Source organism: Canis aureus, chromosome 34 (genome assembly GCF_053574225.1).
Source record: "Canis aureus isolate CA01 chromosome 34, VMU_Caureus_v.1.0, whole genome shotgun sequence".
Classification (NCBI taxonomy): Eukaryota; Metazoa; Chordata; class Mammalia; order Carnivora; family Canidae; genus Canis; species Canis aureus.
Genome location: NC_135644.1, coordinates 14,689,987 through 14,714,165, shown reverse-complemented (window position 1 = coordinate 14,714,165; position 24,179 = coordinate 14,689,987). Strand labels below are relative to the sequence as shown.

Here is a 24,179-nt window from a genome sequence, read left to right as displayed (position 1 = left end):
GTATAGTTTTCGGGGTACAGGTCTATCACCATTTTGGTTAAGTTTATTCCTAGGTATCTTACATTTTTAGTGCAATTGTAAATGAGATTTTCTTTTTTTTTTTTAAGATTTTATTTATTTATTCATGAGAGACACACAGAGAGAGAGAGAGAGAAAGAGAGAGAGAGAGAGAGAGAGAGAGAGGGAGAGGCAGAGACACAGGCAGAGGGAGAAGCAGGCTCCATGCTGGGAGCCTGATGTGGGACTCGATCCGAGGTCCTCAGGATCACATCTGGGTTGAAGGCAGCCCTAAACTGCTCAGCCCCTGGGGCTGCCCCGAGATTGTTTTCTTAATTTCTCTTTGTGCTGCTTCATTGTTGGTGTATAGAAATACAACAGATTTCTGTACATTGATTTTGTATTTTGTGACTTTACTGAATTCGTTTATAACTTCTTGCAGTTTTTTGGTGCAGTCTTTCAGGTTTTCTACATATAGTATCATGTCATCTGCCAGTAGTGAAAGTTTTACTTCTTTCTTACCAATTTGGATGCCTGTTTTATTTCTCTTCGTTGTCTGATTGCTGTGGCTAGGACTGCCAGTATATGTTGAGTTACTTTTATGGTATGAGGAAGGAGGGGTGCAACTTCATTCTTGTGCATGTGCAAATCCGACTTGTCCATCATTCTTCTTGTCCATACATTTAATTGTCATGACACCATTAATTGAAGATCTGCCATAATGACTTTGCGTGGAATTTGACTAAGATCGTTTTTTGTTGCTTATTGTCTACTAGTAAAATGAGTTTTCCTCTACTTTTAGGAGGGTGAGAATGAGCAAGGATAACTTTTCTAGTTTCGTAGTCTAGGCTAAAACTCTCTCCTGTGTTTTTTGCAAAGTGGATATTTATTTCTCTGTGTCTTATACTTTCTCAGATGTGCCCTTTCTGTTTTTCTCTGCTACTTTTATCGGAGTGTTCTCTTTCCTTTTGTTCCTACTGTGCTGTATGCTACAATTTTGATTCTACTCCTAGCAGTTTCTCTTTGGTGAGACTTTGTCTTAAAAAGGGGCTTTGGTAAAAAAAAAAAAAAAAAAAAAGGGATCCCTGGGTGGCGCAGCGGTTTGGCGCCTGCCTTTGGCCCAGGGCGCGATCCTGGAGACCCGGGATCGAATCCCACGTCGGGCTCCCGGTGCATGGAGCCTGCTTCTCCCTCTGCCTGTCTCTGCCTCTCTCTCTCTCTCACTGTGTGCCTATCATTAAAAAAAAAAAAAAAGGGGGGGGGTGCTTTGGTTTGTTAATTTTGAGAGTTTATAAAACTCAGACTGCACCGTTAGACCTTACTTATAATATACATTGGAGTGTGCTTGCACTTATTTAGAAGTAGAATTGCACTGAACTCCCTCCCAGTTTCCTGCTGTTCTCAGACTCAGCGTGTTCCCTAACACAGCCCAGTGAGTATTTGCTGCAACTATGAGGCTCTTCTGTTCTCTGGCCCCATGCCTTTCCACACTTCTTCCTGCACAGGTGTTTGTACGACATAGGTCTTGTAGTTGGCAGAGGTTTGTTTCTACTCACTTATATTTGGAGCTTTGTGTCCTGATTTTGTTGTATGTATTGTTTGTAAATCTTCGGTTTTGCTCTCCTCATTGCTTTGTTTGGGTTTATGGGGGAGTTCAAAAAGTATACTGCAGTTGCTGTCATCCTCCCAGAATCCTCTCATAGACAAATGTGTTTGAAGCACATTCTGTTCCTTTTTTAAAACAGTATGATGTCTACAAGTTAAAAAGAAACTGCAGTCCAGTAGTTGATTCTTAGTTCATAATTCCAGGTAATTCTGTAATGAAACAAACAGGAACTTTTCTAGGCTGAGTTAAATATCATAAAATGTTGAATGTATGTTATATTTTGACTATGCTCAGAATCAACTTTTCCCTTTCAGAATAACAAGCCTTTGTACTCATTTGAGGATAATTCAGACTATGTTTATGATGTTATGTGGTCACCCACCCACCCAGCCCTGTTTGCTTGTGTGGATGGCATGGGGAGGCTGGATTTGTGGAATCTCAATAACGACACAGAGGTGAGCAGAAAAATAACAAAAATTGCACTGAAAAATAGAAAATTGGAGATTTATTGAATAATTTGTGAAATTCCTTTTATCCCAAGGAATGTAAAAGGGCTCTGTGATTGTAGCTTCATCACAAAGAAACCAAATAAGCTTTGTACCCTTAATAATAAACCGCATGCTGTGCAGAACTGAAGGGAGAAATAATGTTGCCAAGAGCACTGGGGCATTTCCTTTTACTTTTGAAAAGCACTATCATGTCTATAATGTCCTGGCAAAGTCAGTCATAAGGCAACTGGGATATTTTTCATTCATAGGCTACAAAGCAGATAGTTTCAGACTGTTGAAATATGTTAACCCTAATTCTGAATTTCTAAATTATCTCTTAGCCTTGACAGAATTGTGTATCATCCATAAACATTAGTTTTAGCCTGACTTATTTGAATGAAAGAAAAATGTATTTTGATGACTTGTTCCATGAAGGATTGAAAACATATTGTTACTGTAAAATGAATATAGAAACTAGCAAGTTTCCTAATTACTATGTTAAAACCACTTATTGGTGATGAAGTGTAACTACAGCTATTACTTATTTTTAGGTATTTGTATTTTTACCAACTTCAGCTTAAAATGTTCCTTGAATTCTATATTGATATGTGGTGGTAAGAAGTAATATTTTAGCCATTCTGTCAGAAACAATTATTGAAGGGAATGTCTCTTGTTTCCTTCCCCAACATCCCAGTCTTTCCCATATTTCCTCCTGTTTCTGGTAGTAGCCATCCAAATCCCAAAGTAAAATGGTTATATGGGGCAAGGAAGTTATGTATTAGAAATATAAGAGTAATTAAGTGTGCTAATTCCTGGTTTAGTAGTTTGAAGAAGAACATTCAAATACTCCTAGGAAAAGGTATCAAACCCTGGCTAAATAAATGGTTGGGCTTAATTATACCTTTATAGTTACCTAGAATGGTACCAATTGTATTTTTTTAGTTTGGGTTTTGGTGTTTGAGATTTGTGGTTACAGTTAAATTTGAACCTTTCCTATAATCATTAATTGAAAGAATATATCTAAATTATAGTTTTTCTCTGTAACAGTTTTGGCATTCCAGGAGTTAAATTAGTCGTCCAAGAATGACTAGTGTCAGTTTAAAGGATTACTTTTAATCAGGTTTCAAAAATTTTATTGTGCTTCCAGTCTGAGTCACATTGAATGTTTGCTCTGTGTGTGGCAAATAAATCTCTTTTTCCTCAGCATAAGAGAAGTACAGTCAGATTCCGGGGGCGGATGTGTGTGTGTGTGTGTGCGCGCCATTGTGTTGGGGTTATCATCCTCCCCTGCTCTAGACAGTTCATGAGAACAAGAGCTTTGGAAAGACCCATACTGCACCTTCAGTATGAACTGTTTCTAGGAACTGTGGCTCAAATCACAGGTTTCAGCTGACAGAGTCACAAGCTACAGAAGTAATTTCTGTCCTTTAAAATTGAACTGTAATCTGTTTATGAGGGCTTTTGAAATGTTTCTTTAAAATGGGATTTTGGCCATCCGTTTTCAAACAGCTTGATTTCTTAAAAGAGTTAAAATAACAACAAAATCCTTTATTAAGAGAAGATCTTTCAAAATGATGTATGTATCCAGTCATGGGAGAATTTCTTATATAAGAACTTAAGTTATTTTCCCAAACCATTTTCAAGGATTGACTGTAATGTCATTCATAATATATCACTGAACAGGAAGAAAGTTGGAAAAATTCTTTATCTATTTTCATCTTTGTTTTAAAAAACGTAGCCAGATTGGAAGAAAGAAGAGTTACTGTTTTACATGTTTATAGAAATCTTGATGAAACTTTTAACACTGCACTATATTTTAAATGACTTTAGGTGCCAACTGCTAGCATTTCTGTGGAGGGTAATCCTGCTCTTAATCGTGTAAGATGGACCCATTCTGGAAGAGAGATTGCTGTGGGTGATTCTGAAGGACAGATTGTCATATATGACGTGGGAGAGGTATGGGGCTCACTGCCTGCAATTTCGATACATCTGTTTAGCTTTCAGGGCATTGTAGTTATGTTATGGTATATTTGTGGCTAAAACTAGTCTTCAAGGTTCAAGAATTGTATAAACCATATGATTATAAAGATAAAACTTTTTTCCACGACAGAAGCAACTCTTGAGATTAATTTTCTTTCTAAACTGGATGTTCTGTGTCCCCATGCAATGGATTTTGAGGATAATATCATACATTGGAAGTACCTTATTTCTTGAAGCAGAAATTACTAGAAATTAGAAACTCTTCAGGAAGAGGAAGAAATTTGGAGTTACAGTTGAGTTATAGATTTTGAGTTACAGACTTCAGGGCTTTATAGAATCAAGTTCTTAATTTTCTGCATTTGTAGATTTGTTTGGGCCAGGTAGTAGAAATCAAAAGTCGTTTCTTTTGAGAATTATTTGATGACTGTGTGAAAGGTGAATCTTGACTTGTGAACCTTGTTGCAATATCACTGAATCCAGCAGGATGAGTTGCATCTCTCTCATCTTTAGTACTTGGGGTGGGTATACACAATATCCAGGAGTAATTTCCTTTTTAGCCCTGACTAAAAGAAGCCTTAGTCACTCTTTCTTTTGCTATGCCTTATGATTCCCCATCCCCTCTGGACACCCTGTGGCCTCTAGCAATTGGATCTGAAGGGAGGTAGATTGAATCATTTAGAATAGACAATTGAACTGTCCACATAGATGGAATTGCTCTGTATCTGCACTAATACAGTAGCCACTAAGCACATATGGCTGTCCAACACTTAAAATGTGGTTAGTATAACTAAAGAACTGAATTTTACATTTTATTTCATTTTAAGTAACTTAAGTGTGAATAGTCACACATGTGTCTGGTAGCTAGCATGTTGGCTATCACTATCCAATCTGATCTAATATGGCAGGTTAAGAAGTAGGCACATTCATTTGCTATACTGAGTGGTTTGTGCCCTAATATGGCAGTGTCCAGATTTCTCCAATATGATAATGACAATTATCGAAAAGTCTGCGTCATCAGATGCTTCAGAGAGGCAAAAGCATCATGAGGCTCTTTTCCCCTTTAGTTGTTTATACATCACTAATGTGGTAAGAGATAGTGTACCTTCTCATGAAGGGATTAAGATATTGAAAAAGGTTACTTTGTGCTCCAAACAAAAAAATAAACACTCCTAAGAAACCAGGTGTTTGAAACATGCTTCAAAAACTTTTTCGTATTTGGAATAGAGCAAGAAGTAAAAATTTTTGAAGAATTCCTCCCCACCAGCAAAATCCATGAGATAGTGCATGGGAATTATATTTGCAGAGCATCATTGTTATTCTCTCTTGTACTGATGGTGATAACAGCAAAAGCAATTCTGAGGCTGTCACAACACACTTCCCAAACATCATCTTTTGTTTTGAAATGTATTGTAAAGCATTGTTATATTCCCTGTAATTATGGAAAGACCATTTATGTCAATTATTACTTTTTAATGGAAAAATTATTTGAAAACAAACTGAAATACTGGGTAAGATGATCTTTTTTTATTTTAGTGTACATAAAACATTGTCTTTCTTTTAACAGCAGATTGCTGTCCCCCGAAATGATGAATGGGCACGGTTCGGCCGAACACTTGCAGAAATTAATGCAAACCGAGCTGATGCAGAGGAGGAAGCAGCTACCCGAATACCTGCTTAGCTCCCAGATAGGGGATATTGTAGCCTTAGTGGATTTGGGGAAGTCTCTAAGTAGAACCTAAGACTATTTGCATGTTTCTGTCTAAATGTTAATTAAAAGGAAATTTCGTGGATTTAACCATGGATTTAATGCAGCAAGTAAATCTTAAAATGTCCCTTTTTATATAACATGCATCTTGTTTTGAATTTGTGTCATTTTTAATACAGATTGCAGCCTTTTCTGAATTCTTATAAACAGGTGTATATTTGGTATTAGTTATTCTTTTTAATTCTTTTCAACTTATAACACTATACAAGTTATTTCTAAAATACAGATTAAGTTCTGCATATTTTTAAATCACAAGTCCCTGTTATACTGATAATGTTCTCACTAACCATAATATGTAAGAACATTATTTCTTAGCCATAGCATGCATACATCTATCCAAGTTCCATTCTAATATCCTTTTTCTTTATAACTCATGTGATAGCTGTCTATAAATAAAAACAAATATGCTTTAACTTTTCAGATTTTCATTTTGATTTAGCCTTGCAATTTTAATTTTCCCATCCCTTTTATAAAATGTCTTTTTTCATTTCTTTCTTAAAGCTCTTGTTATAAGCAGTCACCTCAAATCTCATAAAGTTTTGTGTCTTAAATATGCCATGCATTAAAATGTAATAAATCTTTTGATGCATTATGAATTAATGTTTAACCTGTCAGTGAAAAAAAATTTCTCCTAGGTTAACTTTTGCTTTACTCCCTTATTTACTTTCCATCTGATATGCATTTAGTCTAAAGAATAAACAGAAAGCTGTCTATTATTTTCATTGACTGAGATTATTATGTATGTGAGTTCTCTATGACTAAAACCTCCTTTGAGAGAAATTGATTTCATGGTTGCAGTAGTAGCTATGAGGGAACAGTGTTCAAATGAACTTTGTGAATCACCTCTACATCTTGAGACCTGTTACCACACAACCTTTGTATATAAAAGCAAGTCTGAAAGGTGAGTGACAAATAGCTAAGACTAAATTTTGAAATCAACCTGTTTCAGGATTAGAGGAAAGCATAATGATCAGATCTTTATTTTATCCACTAAAATTGTCCATTTCCTTTATTTTATCCACTTTCAATTGTCTGTCCTAACCTCTTGGCCTTCAAAAGTTAAACTATTGTTTATTCAACAGAAAATAAACTAGGAAAGAAGAATAGACACCAGAATTTGAACATTTTTGTTGTTGTTTTATAATTCTAACCAAGATCCGTTGGAAGATGAATTTCCAAATAATAAAACTTCTAAACTACGAATATCGTCTAATGTAAGTAATAATCGACTAGGAATATTAGACCCAACTCTTGTTCTAGCTCTGGCACTCATGAGAAGTGTGATTTTAGCCAAGTCTTTCCATCTGTTTGTGCCTCGTTCTTTTTATCTAGGAATTAAGTTTGGATTAAATGATTGTTAAATTTCCTTCCAGCTCTAAAATTATTAATTACTTCAGGCAATTCTCCATTTTTATATATTCAGTTTTTGCAAATTAGCACCCCATAATTGCCTATTATATACCAAAGATAAGTTTTTATATTAGTAGGCAAACATCTCAAGTTAGCTCATAGTAGCAATATCTGTGAGTCAGAAGTTCAATCAGCAGGATCACACTGTCTTTGTATAGAAAAATTCATGTAATCACTACATTTTTGCCATCAATTTGTTAAAAGGACTAGAAAAAAGGAAAACATCATGACTAAGGTTGGAAATCAAGAGATGTGGCAAATCAGATGCTCTCAATTGGACTCAAGTTGTGTGTTTGATTGTCAAAGAATAAAGTTAATAAGTACTTAGTACCAGAATTTTTGCTTCTGAGGAATAACTTCTCCCTCCTACCTCAAAATACAGGGTGGACCTTGGCCCATATAACTTAGTCTGCATTTTTAGGAACACATAAATTTAATGTGAGGAACTGCCATTTAAAGTTGACTGAAAAAAAAATAATAATAAAGTTGACTGTATGATAGGAAAAAAGGAAGTACTAAGATTGTCAATATTGATGTAAAATCTTCCAACAGATCAAGCTGACTAGAAAAGTATAGTACTGCTTCTTTACTCTTTTACAAATAAAAATCTTAAAATTTTCAAGAATATCCAGTTTTGGAAATTGTACCTTATTTGTTTCCAGTTATACTTTTTTGCTGAGTGGGAACAAGCCATTGCTTTCTAGCTAATTTCTTATTTTGTTTATAATTTGGTTATTATCTTTTGAATGAGAAATTAAAGATTATTGGTTATCCTTGTTTGTGTTGAGGAAGAACACTCAGTTTTGCAGACAATAATTTCCTTACACTGAGTCTCCGAAATAATTATTTTTGGCATAATTAAAGCAAAAACACCCCACAAAAATTCATTGGTAGAGTCTATCTTCATGCTTATAGATTCAATTGCCTGTAAAATTTAGAAAATCTCTAGGTATAAAATACTGTTGCAGTAATGCTGATATACTGCATCTTGAAGGAATGGATGGGTTAAAATTCAGAGAAGGAACTAAAGGAAAGTAATACTAAGAGTGATCCTAGTGTTTGAATATTGTTGATTCATTCTGTTTTGTACTAGTACTGAATAGACTGTAACCTCTACCTCTTCAACCATATAGAAAGGAAGGGCTTGACTGAATGAAAGAAAATCTAATGTGAAGCATGTGATTTTTCATTTTCCCATTCTAGTAGGCAATGCATTTTTAAATCTTTTCCATAGTCCTGGTATTTCAACATTGGTACTATGATATTTTCTAGGTAGGAAAAGCTCTATAATTATGTATATATTGGAGAGGATGGCTCTCCAGTAATAGCTCCAGCTGCTCGATGGTTGTGAGAACTAACTTGTTTCAAACATGACAGTATCCAAGGTGGTAGTGTCATCAGTGTCATGCTGAATCTTGGGCATAAGTCTAGGGTAAAAAGCCATTAGCTTTGCCCCCATTTGATGATTTAGTGATTATCCATTTACTAAAGATTTCTATTCAGTTTTTTTTCCCCCAAGCTACATAGAAACAAGAAAGGAGTTCTTGCTTTCCTGCTATCATCTTGCTGATTGTCAGGCAACTAAAGATCTTACAGGTTTGGGAAAAAGACCTGGGACTCTTTAACTCCTTAAAAAGTTCTGGGAAATTATTTACTTAAATACCTGGTTTACAGATTCTGATGCCTCTAGTGCTACCAAAGAATTTGAAAGTGGCCCCAAAGACAAGAATAAAAGAACACCCTGTTGAGTATTTATTTTGAACTCAAGGATTACAATTAAGAACATTAACCAATCTCCTTGATCTTACTGCCCCCAAAAGGTAATAATTTGCTTGTACTTATTTTAATATGTTGTATTTTTAAAATCCTTTCACCTATAACAAACACGTTTTAGAAAAACAAGCTACAATCCTAACTCAGAATGCAAACTAGAAGACTGAATAGTTATTACATTGCAGTGCTTTTCTCAATAGGCTGCTGCTCTTGGATCTTTTGTTGGACTTTGGGTGTACAGATTCTCTTTCTGCCTGCCATATTCCCAATTCCCTAACTTCTTAAAGTTCAAATGGATTTTAGGTATTTAAGTTTTCAGTATGTAGTTTCTAACCACTGATAGTTTCAACATAGCCAATCAGCCATCTTTTACAAACTTTTCTAAAATTACAGTATTTTGTGTTGTTAGTTTCATAGCAGGAATCTCAGTTTTGGCTTCTTAATATTCCATTACCAGTTCCCAGTCAGAGGATGGAACAGCTTGCGCTCAGGTAAGCTTTCAGAAAGGTCTGTTTCACTTTGTGAGGTCATTTATTCAGGTCTCTGGTAATGTATTATCATGCCTGTCTTTTAATGTACTTGATTTGGTCAGCTGTGGGGCAGTGATTGTATAGGGTGTAGAACACACTTACATGGTGCTGAACATGCAGAGACCTGCCTCTGGTGACTTCAGAAATCAGATGTACCACCAGTAAGGCTTTGATGGCAAGTAATTTTATCTTTTGTGAATTTTTATACTAGATTTTTAAGAAGTTTTTTTCTGAACAAAGTAATGGAAATGCCTTAGAACAAAATTTCTTATAAAGTGTGGCCAGTACATGAGAAAAAGAACACTGGGCTCAAAAGACCCAAATTCTATTCCTGATACCACCATTACCAGTAACGTCACCTGGGACAAGGGGCAGTATTCTTATGTGTTAAGTGAGGAAAATGGGGCAGCCCCGGTGGCGCAGCGGTTTAGCGCCGTCTGCAGCCCAGGGTGTGATCCTGGAGACCCGGGATCGAGTCCCACGTCGGGCTCCTTGCATGGAGCCTGCTTCTCCCTCTGCCTGTGTCTCTGCCTCTCTCTCTCTGTGTGTCTCTCATGAATAAATAAATGAAATCTTTAAAAAAAAAAAAAGTGAGGAAAATGTTTGCTTTCTGTGAAGATTGTAGAGATGTATGTGAAAATTTGTAGAATATAAAGTACCACACAAATAAGGGATTGTATTTATTTTTTTTAAGAATACAAAAATGGCGGCCCAGGTGGCTCAGCGGTTTAGCGCCGCCTTCAGCCCAGGACCTGATCCTGGAATCCCAGGATCGAGTCCCATGTCGGGCTCCCTGCGTGGAGCCTGCTTCTCCCTCTGCCTGGGTCTCTGCGCCTCTTTCTCTCTGTGTCTCTCATTAATAAATAAAATCTTTAAAAAAAAATGGAGAGAGACCATTTTGTGGAGCCATCTGTGCAACGTAGTAAGAGCACATCTAAGGATTTAAGTGGCTTGGTGTTCAAGAAAATCTTTTTTTAATTCTGAGACATCACAATGTTTAGGAGTAGCAGTGAACTGAGGGATATAAAATAAAATTACCAATTAAAATTCTGAGACATCACAATGTTTAGGAGTAGCAGTGAACTGAGGGATATAAAATAAAATTACCAATTAAAATAGGAAAAAAATGACCCACTCTGAATTTCCAGCCTATACTCAGCTGTTGCTCTTATGTTACTTACATGTAACATGGGTTGTGATATCTGGACACTTAGAAAAGTGGACGTGGAACCCCTTTTTCAAATCAATGGGAAAACAAACTTGGTTCATGACTACCCGGCTACATGTTAGCAGAAGTGGAATCCATTTCCACAAAAATCTAGGGAACAGCAGTGAAAAGATGCTCAACAGAAAGCACCCCTCTACTCTCTGCTATTATGAATTTGGCTCTTTTAGGTTCTACGTGGAATATCATGCAGTCTGTCTGACGTACCTCACTTAATATCAACGCCCATAAGTATCTCTCCATGTCGGCAGAAATGGCAGGATTTCCTCCCTTCTTGTGGCCGAATAATTGCCGTGTGGGTCCCATGACTGCTGTAGCCATTCATCTGCTGATGGACACAGGTTGATTCCGTGTCTCGGCTGTTGTGAACAAGGCTGCAATAAATCTCTTCGAAATCCTTTGTTCATTTCCTTTGGATATATATCCAGAAGAGGAATTGCTGGATCACATGGCAGTTCTATTTTTAATTTTCTGAGGGACCTCCATAATTTTTTTCCATAGTGGGTGCACCCATTTACATTCCTATCAACAGTGTACAAAGGTTTCTTTATCTTCACATCCTCACCAACATTTGTTATCTCTTCTTGATGATGGCCATTCTGATAGATATGAAGTGGTATCACATTGTGGTTTCGATTTGCATTTCCCTATGATTAGTGATGTTGAGCACTTTTTCATGTACTTGTTGGTCATTTATATGTCTTCTTTGGAAAAATAATCTATTTAGTTCCTATACCCATTTTAATGACATTTTTTGGGTTTATATTGGTATTGTATGAGTTATGTATTTTGGTTATTAACCTCTTTTTGGATAAATGATTTGCAGATGTTTCTCATCCCATAGGTTGCCTTTTCATTTTTTTTAAATTTTTGTTTGCTGTGCAGAAGCCTTTTATTTTTTTAAGATTTATTTATTCTTGAGAGACACAGAGAGAGAGAGAGAGAGAGAGAGGCTCCACTGCTGAGCCACCCAGGTGTCCCTTGTAGTTTTCATTGTACAGGTCTTTCACTTTGGTTAAATTTATTCCTGAGTGTTTTACTGCAAATAAGATAGCGTATTTCCTTAGGTGTTTCACTGTTAGTGTATAGAAATGCAAGCTGATTCTGTATGCTAATTTTTATCCTGTAACTTTGAGCTTTTTGTCCTTCAAGCTGAAGTAATTCTATAATAGGCAGTATATAGTTGTTTTTTTTTTTTAATCCTTGCAGCTACTCTGCCTTTTTCAGGAATTCAGCCCATCTATATTCAAAATTTTTGATAGGTAAGGATTTACTAATCTTACTGTTTCCAGTTTGTATTTCCTACCCCCACCCCCACCCCCGTTTCTGCCTACCTTTGTATTGGTGACATTTCGTGGTGGTATGTTCTTTCCCCTTTCTGAATCTTTTGTGAGTCCTGCAAGATTCCAGGTTTTTGTTTTGTGGTTATCATGAGGCTTATATAAAATAAAATGTCTCATAGGTAAAACAGTCCATTTTAAGCTGATAGCAACTGAACTTCAATTGCCTAAAAAGCATCCTTTTGCTTTTCCCTTTTATATTTTTGAAATCATTACTCTTTATATTATTTATTCATTAACAAATTATAGTAGCTATAATTTTTAATACTCTTCCTCTTTAACCTTTGTACTATATTTAAGTGATTAACAAACATCCGCTTACAGAATTGTTTTCTGACTATATATACATATACTGCATAAACGACACCTTTACCAGTGTTCTTTCCTGTGTTTTTATGTTGCTGATGAGTGTCTTTTCAGCTTGAAGAACTCCTTTCAGTATTTATTGCAAGGCTGGGCTAGTGGTGATGAATTCCCTCAGTTTTTGTGTATGAAAAATTTCTCCTTTATATCTGAGGTATAACTTGGCCAGATGGTATTCCTGGCTGGCAGTATTTTTCTTTTCTTTTAAAGATTTTATTTATTCATGAGACGGAGAGAGAGAGAGACACAGGCAGAGGGAGAAGCAGGCCCCATGCAGGGAGCTCTACTCGATCCTGGGTCTCCAGGATCAGGCCCTGGGCTGAAGGCGGCGCTAAACCGCTGAGCCACTGAGCCACTGGCTGCCCGACCATTACTACTTTAAATAAATTTTTGGCCCCCTTCTTCCTCTTGTCTCCTTCTGGAACCTCTATTCTTCTAATATTTGTTCTTTTTTTTTCTTTTTTTTTTAATTTATTTATTCATGAGAGACACAGAAAGAGGCAGAGACACAGGTAGAGGGAGAAGCAGGCTCATTGCAGGGAGCCTGATGTGGGACTCGATCCTGGGTCTGCCAGGATCACAGCCCGGGCTGATGGCAGTGCTAAACCACTGAGCCACCGGGGCTGCCCCTAGTATTTGTTCTTTTGATTGAACCCTATTGATCACACAGGCTTTCTTCTTTTTTTTTTTTTTAAGATTTTTTTTTTTTATTTGAGAGAGCAAGCAGAGAGCACAAGCAGGGAAGTGAAGAGAGGGAGAAGCAGACTCCTCAAGGGGCAGGGAGTCCAATGCAGAGCTCCATCCCAGGACCCCAAGATCATGACCTGAGCCAAAGGCAGATGCTTAACTGACTGAGCCACCCACACGCCCCTTTTCATTCTTTTTTATTGACTTTTTTCTGGTGTGTTATTTCAAAGTTCCTGTCCTCTAAATCACTTAGTCTGTCTTCCACTTGCTTTTACTCTGCTGCAGATGCTCTCTGTTGCATTTTTTTCATTTCATTCATGGACTATTACAGCTTTAGAATTTTTATTTTATTTATTTTTTTTGTGATTTCTATCCCTTGGATAAGTAACTCATTTTGCTCATTTTTTCCCCCTTGATTACATTGGCTTCTGAGTTTTCTTACAGTTCATGGTTCTTCAAAAAAGCTATTTTGAATTACCAGGTAGATTGGAAAATTCCATACTTTTGAGAAGATGGTTATTGGAAAATTAATTTTAATGATGATGTTTTTCCTTGATTTTAAAAAAATTTTTTTAAAGATTTATTTATGATAGAGAGAGGCAGAGACACAGGAGGAGGGAGAAGCAGGCTCCATGCTGGGAGCCTGACGTGGGACTCGATCCCGGGACTCCAGGATCGCGCCCCAGGCCAAAAGCAGGCGCCAAACCACTGAGCCACCCAGGGATCCCCTCCTTGATTTTTCATGTTCCTAGTTTGGCTTGCTCCTTTTACATTTGAAGGATATATGGGCTATGCTGTTCATTGGTGCTGTGATGTTTGGGGTTTTCTTTCTTTTGTGTAGCTATACCTAGGTACATACTCTTCTTCTCCTTTTAATGGCAGAATTCTTAAGCTTTTGTGCTTCCCTGGTCTTTAACCACTTGCCATGCCCACTGGAATCCTCTCAGTTTCCAGAAGGTGGTGCTATAGCTCAAGTTTGTGGTTTCCCCCTAGTCCACCTCTCCTGGTCTTTCTGATGGTGTTTACTCGACTTACTGTTGTAGCTGCACTCCAGCATGCACAGGGAACTGGCTGTAGGATTGGGGGAGATGTTGGTTTAGCCCTCGGGGTATTGGGGGTGCCTGTGGACCTGACCCAGTGGGGTGAACCTTGGGTGAATCACTCCCAGGGGGTCTGTAGGCAGACTTCCTGAGCACTATCAGCAGGAACTGCATTACTTGAATGTCCTTTGATGTTCTTACCTGGCTCTCTCCCGACCACCCTCACTCGCTCGTCATAAAGGCCCCTCACCACTGGGGTAGCCAGGGACTTGCTGCTTTCCTTTCCCCCATGGAAGGAGTTGCCACTGCTGGCAAGTTCAGCCTAGGCAGTGTTGCTTTGCGAAAGTTCTTCTTATGGTCCACACTGAACTAAACCTGGTTTTTTTGCTCCCATGGTGCGCTGGAACCACCTCTTGTGAAGTCTAGGTTTTTGCAAATTCATTCTCATCCATGCATATCCACCTAGGACAGCACTCTCCAGGTTTGTCCCTGACTGTACCAAGAGGGTTTGAGGCAGTTTTGCTAGTTCTGCAGCCTGTAACAAGGTGTCTGCCTATTACTGGATGTGCAGGTGGGCAAGACTCCTCCCAGGTCCCCTGGCAGATGGTGCTCATTCCCGCAACTCACACAACAGTGCTTTTGTTCATGGATGGATGTCTAATTCATTGTTTAAAAAGGAGGGCAAAAAGAACATTTTTACATCACTATGATCCTGACCAACTGAGGAGTTTTAAAGATAGTTCTATTGTCCCTAATCTTTCAGTGCAAATAAAATTGATTATCACTAAAACTATTTCATGATCCCTAAGAGTATTTGCTGCTAGGAACTGCTTCTTAGTATCGATAGGTGCATCACAAAATTGTCCATGTTATTAGAAAGCAGAGAGCTGATATTCTAATAGTTCCTTGTAAATGATGCTGTTTTTTTTTTATTTTTATTTTTTTAAGATTTTATTTATTTACTCATGAGAGAGACATGCAGAGAGAGAAGCAGGCTCCACACAGGGAGCCTGACGCGGGACTCGATCCCAGGTCTCCAGGATCAGACCCTGGGCCGAAAGCGCTAAACCACTGAGCCACCCAGGGTTCCCCAACAATGCTTTCTGTGAATGATAATAGTACAACATATAACCAGAGGGCCATCCCAGGAGCCACTATAACAGGAGTATTCTTATTTAGTATCAGTATTTTAAGAAAGGCTACAAAAGAGTTTTTGTTCTGTTTTCTTAAAGTGGTGGTAGTAAGACTGGATCAAAAATGACAGGACAGAAGCACCTACTCTCCCGCTCAACCCGAAATCCTATATAAAGTGCTAAAGCAGAAGATAAATAAAATCTGCTACAGCACCAAGAAATAAGGGCTAGCAAAAGAGTAGAGATTTTGGAAAATGGCAGGAACATCAAAAGCAGATGAGATCAAAGCTATAGGCAAATAAAACAAATTATAACACAAAGCAGATAAAGACTATAAACAGACAAATGAAAACGCAGAATCAACAGATGGAGAGAACAGGAGGGTACCCATGGGTGCTGGGCAGGGTGATCCATTAGGGAACTGATGCAAAAAAGCTAATCCCCATCCATGGGCCAAGTGGGCAGAAGGGATGTCTATACCCAGGCTGTAACGTAACAGTAGGTGAAGCCATTGGAGCCAGAGAAGCAGGGCTATGCCCCCCCCCCCCCCCCCGTACCTGTACCCTCAAAAGGAGAAGAGAAACCTATACTGAGAATCAAATTACTGGCATAGATTCACCTGGCAGTGCAGCACAGCCCACCCCTCCCATCATGGGCTCTGATAACATCCATGGGGCACCTGGGTGGCTCCTTCGGTTAAGCATCTCACTCTTGGTTTTGGCTTGGGGTCAAGATCTCAGGGTCCTGAGATGGAGCCCTGTGTTGGGCTCCATGCTCAGTGCAGAGTCTGCTTGTTCTTCTCCCTCTGCTCCTTCCCCTTGTGTGTTCTCTCTAAAAATAAATAAAATCTTCATTAAAAAAAAATCCATAAGAAACTCTCAAACACAAAAGTGAGCAACTAAATAAATTGCAACTATGAATCACCAAAATATTTCAAAAAAGTCAATATGAAAGACCCAAGCAAAAATTTTTTTTAAAAGTCCGCAGAATAAAGAACTCTAATTAATATCCCAAAGACATGGAAGAGGATATCAGAACCATTAAATTTGAAAAACAACAAAAACCAAGCCAAATAGTCGAGGGATACAGCTAAACAACAAAGCTGTCAGCAGGATGATCACAAGGTGTCTTCCATTACTTGACCTAGAAGTATAGATGGAGAAAATGTGAAGGGAGGCTAAAAGATACTGGGGCAGGTCCGAGAATGACAACTTCTATCTACACAGAAAGGAGATAAATGAGAAAATGTAGAGAGAGAAATAGAATGGAAGAGATTCCTTTGGTCTGAAAAGTCTTAGGATTAAAAGGGTTCATCCCCATTCAATGTAGAACCAGATGGTTTTATTTTTTTTAATTTTTTAATTTATTTATGAGAGTCACACAGAGAGAGAGAGAGAGGCAGAGACATAGGCAGAGGGAGAAGCAGGCTCCATGCACCGGGAGCCCGACGTGGGATTCGATCCCCCAGGATCGTGCCCTGGGCCAAAGGCAGGCGCCAAACCGCTGCGCCACCCAGGGATTCCAACCAGATGGTTTTAAAAGGAAAATTTCAAAATACCAACGCTACAGAACAAATCCTAAAAACTGCCAGAGGCCAAAGAAAACCAGTTATATTCAAGTTAATACTACTGGCATCAGTCTCCTCTTCTTTGACAAGAATATATGAAGACAAAAAAACAATTACTTTGAACTAAGAATTCTAGACTTTCAGTCCTGCATGTAGGAAGTTTAGAAGTTAAAAAAAAGTTTAGAAGTTGCTACTCTGTCCTAATAGCAAATAAAAAGCTGAACAAACAGCTCTTCCTGGATGCATAACAGTGCAAACCACTGTTCCCCAAATTGGAGAGACGGGCAAATCTAGGAAACCACAACATACTGGAGCAGTTACTTCCCTGGGAACCAGTGCCAGGGTGGGAAAACCTGAACAGTAATTGACCAACTGCGAGAGGTTCAGTGTGGACAACTCCGTTAAAAACTCCAGGGGATCCAGTCATGGGGGGTAGAGTGGGAGAGGGAATGAACACCTTTTGTGAGTTTTACCACCAGAGGCCCTACCAGTTTCTCACAGTGATTATCTGAGAGTAATCCCCTTGTGGGTCCAGCAGGACAAGGGGAAAAAGGAACTATTTTTGAAGTATGCCCGAGCATTCTGTTTTACTTAATAGGGTCTGCCCTCAGGGGAAAGTATTTAACCAGAGCCTAACTGACTTGAGGGAAGGAAAACACCCAACTCCAGCACACTCTAGCCATCATCTCCCACCTATGAGGGGGAGACAGGGCAGAACTGAGAAGCACGTATATAATTCACAGTCCAGAGGCACAGGATTATAAAATCAGAGAAATATAAAATGCTGCTCCCCTCACAACTCAGTACATTACTTAAAGGCCTTTTATACAGCAATTTTTTTCCACCTAGTTGGAAAAAAAAAAAGTATGACTGATATAAAAAGAAAATGGAACCATAGAAAATGCCCCATTAAAGCCACAAAAGGCAGAATAGAAGAAAAAAGGGCAACAAATAGTAACAAATAGGTATTAATGTAAGTATATCAAGAATCACTTTGAGTGTCAGTGATCCAAATGCACCAATTAAGACAGACTGTGGGGGAGTCGGTTGAGCATCTGACTGTTACAGCTCAGGTCATGATCTCATGGGTCATGGGATCAAGCCCCACAGCAGGCTCCACACAGCAGGGAGTCTGCTTGAGAGTCTCTGCCCTTTTCCCAACTCACACCGTCTCTTACCTCTCTCAAATAAGTTTTTTTTTTAATTTTATTTATTTATTCATGAGAGACACACAGAGAGAGGCAGAGACACAGAAGGAGAAGCAGGCTCCATGCAGGGAGCCCAACGTGGGACTCGATCCCGGGTCGCCAAGATCAGGCCCTGGGCTGAAGGCGGCACTAAACCACTGAGCGACCAGGGCTGCCCTCAAATAAGTTTTAAAAAATAAAAATAAAAATTTCTCACACAGCTGATCAAAAAATAAGACCCAAATATGAGTTGAGTCTTAATATATAAAGACACAGATTAAAAGTAAATGAGTGGAGAAAAATACTCCATGCCAACAACACTAATCAAGAGGAAGCAGGAGTAGCTATATTAATTTCAGACAGAGCCGACTATGAAGACAAGTTATTGGGGATTAAGAAGGATTTTACATAATGATAAAGGGGTCAACTCTCCAAAAAGAAATAAAGACTAATAAAACTGCAAAATACATAAAACAACTATCCTAGTTGGAGACTTCAACATCCCTCTCGGGGACAGATCCAACAGGGAGAAAAATCAGTAAAGCTATTCAACAGCACCATCAACCAACTGGATATAATCAATGATCTGTAGACTACTAGAAACAACAGAATACACATTCTTCTCAGGCTCACATGGAACATTCACCAAGATAGACCACATTCTGGGTCCTAAAACACACTGAGGGCATACAATATCTGCCCTCAGACCATAATGTAATTAAATTAGAAATCAGTAACAAAAACTGGAAATCCCTACGTATGTGGAGATTAAACAACATCCTTCAAATACGTGGGTCAAAAGAAATCTCAAAAAAATTTTAAATGTTTTGAATTAAATGAAGACATCAAAATTCATGGGATGCAACAAAACCAGTGCTTGGAAGGAAATTTAGCATTGAATACATATATTAGAAAGGAAAAAAGATCTAAAATTTATCATCTAAGTTTCACCTTAGGAAACTAGAAAATGAGCATATTAAATCCAAAGTAATTATTAGAAAAGAAATAAAAATCAGAAATCAGTGAATTGAAAACAGGTAATCAATAGAGAAAAATCAATGAAACCAAAAAGCTGGTTCTTTAAAAAGATCAATAATATTGATAAGCCTCTAGCCAGGCTATAAAAAGAGGAATTATTAATAATAACAAATGAAAGTGGAAACATCAGATCCCAAGGACATTAAAAAGATAATAAAGGAATACCATGAACAACTTTATGCCCACATATCTGATAACCTAGATGAAATGGACTAATTCCTTGAAAGACACAATTTGCTAAAACATAAGAAATAATCTGAATAGGTTCATATCAAAGAAATTGAATCAATAATAACTCTGAAACAAAAGCACCAGACCCAGAAGGGTTCACTGGTGAATCCTACCAAATATTCAAGAAATTCTATTCTCTGCAATCTCAGAAGGCAAAAGAAGAAGGAGTATTTCCTCACTCATTCTGCGAGGCCAGCATTACCCTAATACCAAAGCCAAAGACATTACAAGAAAACAGAAGCATAGACTACTCTCATAAATATAAATGCAGAAATCCTCAATAAGATATTGGGAAATTGATTCCAACAATGTACAAAAAGAATTACATTGCACAACCAATTGGGATTTTTTCCCAGGCATGCAAGACTGATCAACATTTGAAAATCATCACAACCGGGCAGCCCAGGTGGCTCAGTGGTTTAGCGCCGCCTTCAGCCCAGGGTATGATCCTGGAGACCCGGGATCGAATCCCATGTCAGGCTCCATGCAGGGAGTCTGCTCCCTCTGCCTGTGTCTCTGCCTCTCTGCCTCTCTCTCTCTCTCTCTCTCTCTCTCTCTCTCGTTCTCTCTTAATAATAAATAAATACATAAAATCTTTAAAAAAATCATCACAACCATCACAACAGGCTAAACAAACAAAAAAATTGCATGATCATATCAATAGATGCAGGAAAAAACATTTAACAAAATTTTGAACACTCATTCTTGGTTAAAAAAAAAAAACTTTGTAAACTAGGAATAGAAAAGAACTTCTTCAAACCTGATAAAAAAAGATCTACAAAAAAACCTACAGCTTAACATTATACTTAATGGTAAGAAACATGAAGCTTTCTCACTAAGATAGAAGAGGAAGAACTTTCCCATTAAGAAATGGACAGCAAGGATGCCCCCTCTCACTACTTTTCAACATTGTACTGGAAGTACCAGCCAATGCACTATAGACTAGGAAAGGAAATAAAAGATACACAAATTGAGAAGGAAGCAATAAAACTGCTGGTTTGAAAATGAGCATGAGGGACGCCTGGGTGGCTCAGCAGTTGAGCATCTGCTTTTGGCTCAGGGCATGATTCCAGAGTCCCAAGATCGAGTCCCGCATCAGGCTCCCTGCATGGAGTCTGCTTCTCCCTCTGCCTGTGTCTCTGCCTCTCTCTGTGTGTGTGTCTCTCATGAATAAATAAGTGAAATCTTTAATAAAAAAAAAATGATTGCTTATGTAGAAAACTCCTGGACCTAATAAGTGATTATAGCAAAGTTAAAGAACATAGGGTTGATGTACAAAAGTCAATTCCCTTACCATATTCCAGCAATGAACATGCAGAATTTGAAGTTAAAAACCAATACCATTTACATTAGTACCCCCAAAATGAAATATTTACATATAACAAAATCTGTAAAAAATTCTACTTGAGGAAAACTATGAAACTGATTAACAAAATGAAAGAACAAAATAAATATTCCATGTTCATTAACGGGAAGACTCCATATTGACAAAATCGTTTTTCCCCCACTTTGACCAATTGATTTCAGTGAAATCCCAACTGAAATCACAGTTAAGTCATTTTGTAGATATCAAACAGATCTAAAGTTTATATGGAGAGGCAAAAAGACAAACAGCCAACACAATATTGAAGAACAAAGAAGACTAACATCACCTGACTTTAAGACTTAGTATATAGCCACAGGAGTCAAGACAGTAGTAGTATTGTAAAACAACAACAGCAAAAAACTGTAGACAAACATCAATGGAACAGAAGAGAGGCCAGAATTAGACCTACATGAATACAGTCAACCAATCTTTGACAAAAGAGGAAAGGCAATACAACAGAGCGAAGATAGTCTTTTCAACAAATAGTGTGGAAACTAAAGTCACACATAAAAATAAAAAATAATCTAGACCCAGACCTTCCACCCTTCACAAAAATTAAAATAGATCAGAGAGCTAAATATAAAACATGCAACTATAATACTACAAGATAACACAGGAGAAAACCTAGATGACCTTGGACATGGTGGTGACTTTTTAGATACAACACCAAAGGACAATCCACAAACCAAATAATTGATAAGCTGGAGTTCCCTAAAATTAAATACTCTGTGAAGGACAATGTCAAGAAAATGAGGAGACAAGCCACAGACTAGAGAAAAATATTTGTGAAAGCCATATGTGACAAAAGGCTGTTATCCAAAATATACAAAGAACTCTTAAAATAAGTAAACAATGCAATTAAAAAGTGGGCCAAAGACCTTAACACCTCACCGAAGAAAATATACAGATGACAAACATAGGAAAAGATGTTCCAGATCATATATCATCAGGGAAATGTAATTTTTTAAATTTACTCATGAGAGTCACAGAGAGGCAGAGACATAGAGAGAGAAGCAGGCTCCACGCAGGGAGCCTGATGCAGGACTCGATCTTGGGACTCTGGGATCATGCCTTGAGCCAGACGCAGACGCTCAACCGCTGAGCCACCCAGGCACCCTAGGGAAATGCAAATTCAAACAAAAATGAGATATCACTACTATCAGAATGACCAAAATCTGGAACACTAACACCAGATGAAGTGTTGATGAGGATGTAGGGCAGTAAGAATTCTCATTCAAGGGATCCCTGGGTGGCGCAGTGGTTTGGCACCTGCCTTTGGCCCAGGGCCTGATCCTGGAGACCCGGGATCGAATCCCACGTCGGGCTCCCGGGGCATGGAGCCTGCTTCTCCCTCTGCCTATGTCTCTGCCTCTCTCTCTCTCTGTGTGTGACTATCATAAATAAATTAAAAAATTTAAAAAAAAAGAATTCTCATTCAATTGCTGGTGGGAATGCAAAATGGTACAGCCACTGGGAAGATAGTTTGGTGGTTTCCTACAACTAAACATACTCTTACCATATATCATCCAGCAGTCATGCTTCCTGGTATTTACTCAAAGGAGCTGAAGACTTACGTCCTGCACCTGGATGTTTACAGCAGCTTTGTTATTCATAATTGCCAAGACAGAGGCAGCCAAGATATCCTTCAGTAGGGGAATGGATAAACACTTGGTACATCCAATGGAATATTTTGCACTAAAAAGAAATGAGTACTCAAGCTGTGACAAGACATGGAGGAATTTTTTTTTTTTTTAAGATTTATTTATTTGAGAGAGAGAGAACACAAGCAGGGAAGAGGGGCAGAAGAAGAAGGAGAAGGAGCAGCAGACCCCTTGCTGAGCTGGGACAACCCTCTCCTCTCCCCCAATACAGGTCTCCATCCCATAATCCTGGGATCATGACCTGAGCAGAAGGCAGAGGCTTAACCGACTGAGCCACTCATGCACCCAACATGGAGGAATGTTAATTACCTATTACTAAGTGAATGAAGCCAATCTAAAAAAGGCTATATCCTTTATGATTCCAAATACATGATATCTGGAAAAAGGCAAAAGTATGGAAATTAAAAACATCAGTGATTGCCAGGTATTGAGAAGATGAGGGGAGCCAATGGAGGAATAAACAGAACACAGAGGATCTTTAAGGCAGTGAAAATACTCTGTATGATACTATAATGATGGATGTTAGTATACATTTATTCAAACTCAGAATATACACCACCAAGAGTGAACCCTAATGTAAACTGTGTACTTTGCATGATTCTAATGTGTCAATATAGGTTCCCTGAGTGTAACAAATATACCAATCTGATGGAGGATGTTGATAATGAGGGAAGCTATGGATGTGTGGAGATACAGAAGGTATATATGGAAGATCTCTATAATACCACTTAATTTTGCTGTGAATCTAAAACTGCTTTAGAAAAGATATTTTTCAAAGTAGTAAAAATAAAGGAATTAAAATGTACACTACAGCTATAAATACAAATATCTATTTAATCTAATAAATATACTTTACACATGAAAGCAATAAGACAGGAAGATACAAGACATATAGAAAACAAAATTCAATTATCAAAACTAATAAGTGAATTCACTAAGGTCATAGGATACAAGATCAATATAGAAAAATCAGTTCTGTTTCTATATAGTAATAATGAGCAATATGAAAATATAAGAAAACAATTGCATTCATAAAAACATCATAAACAAAATACTTAAGAATAAATTACAAGAAATACCAGACTTGTGCATTGAAAAAAGACAACATAGTTGAAATTTTTAAGTATCTAAATAAGTACAGAGAGATTCCAAGTTCATGGATTGGAAGAATAAAGATTGTTCAGATGACAATTCACCCCAAATGGACTTACAGATCCAACAAAATCTGTATCAAAATGCCCACTGACTTTTTTGAAGAAACTCTCAAGCTAATCTAAAATTTGTATGGAAGCGCAAAAGATCCAGCCAATTTTTGAAAAAGAACAAAGCTGGAGAATCTATACTTTGTATTTCGAAACTGAATATGAAGATACAGCAATCAAGAAAGTGTGGTACTGGCGTTAAGTACCGTCATATAGATGAATGTAACCGAATGCAGAGTCCTAAAATAAACACGTATGGGCAATTCATTTATGATGGAAGTACCAAAACAATTCATTAGGGAAAAGATAACTGGACAGCTGCATGCACAAAGATGAACTTAGACCCTTCACACCACACACAAAAATTAACTTCAAATAGTTCACAGATCTAAAAGGGCTAAAACAGAAAATTTTTCAAAGAAAACAATAGAAAATCTTGATGACCTTGGTTTAGGCAGCTCAGATGACACCAAAGCATGATCCATAAAATTTGAAAATTGATAAACCAGACTTACACTTTAAAACTTGCATTTCAGGGCACCTGGCTGGCTCAGTTGGTTAAGCATCCAACTCTTGATTTCGGCTCAGGT

The 24,179-nt window shown here is 37.9% G+C and overlaps 1 protein-coding gene across 13 annotated transcripts in view; it reads left to right on the top strand.

Annotated features, from left to right (window-relative positions):
- Positions 1-6,552, top strand: part of DYNC1I2 (dynein cytoplasmic 1 intermediate chain 2) — a 59,309-nt gene extending 52,757 nt beyond the window's left edge. For 8 of the 13 annotated variants that reach the window (XM_077883337.1, XM_077883346.1, XM_077883342.1 and 5 more), the window contains 3 exons: positions 1,918-2,058; positions 3,922-4,047; positions 5,636-6,552. In XM_077883337.1, the coding sequence (XP_077739463.1) occupies positions 1,918-2,058; positions 3,922-4,047; positions 5,636-5,749 (381 nt within the window). In that variant the 3' untranslated portion in view covers positions 5,750-6,552. The remainder of the gene's footprint in view (positions 1-1,917; positions 2,059-3,921; positions 4,048-5,635) is intronic. The other 5 variants (XM_077883347.1, XM_077883343.1, XM_077883348.1 and 2 more) reach the window with 1 other exon arrangement.
- The last annotated feature ends 17,627 nt before the right edge of the window (positions 6,553-24,179 follow it).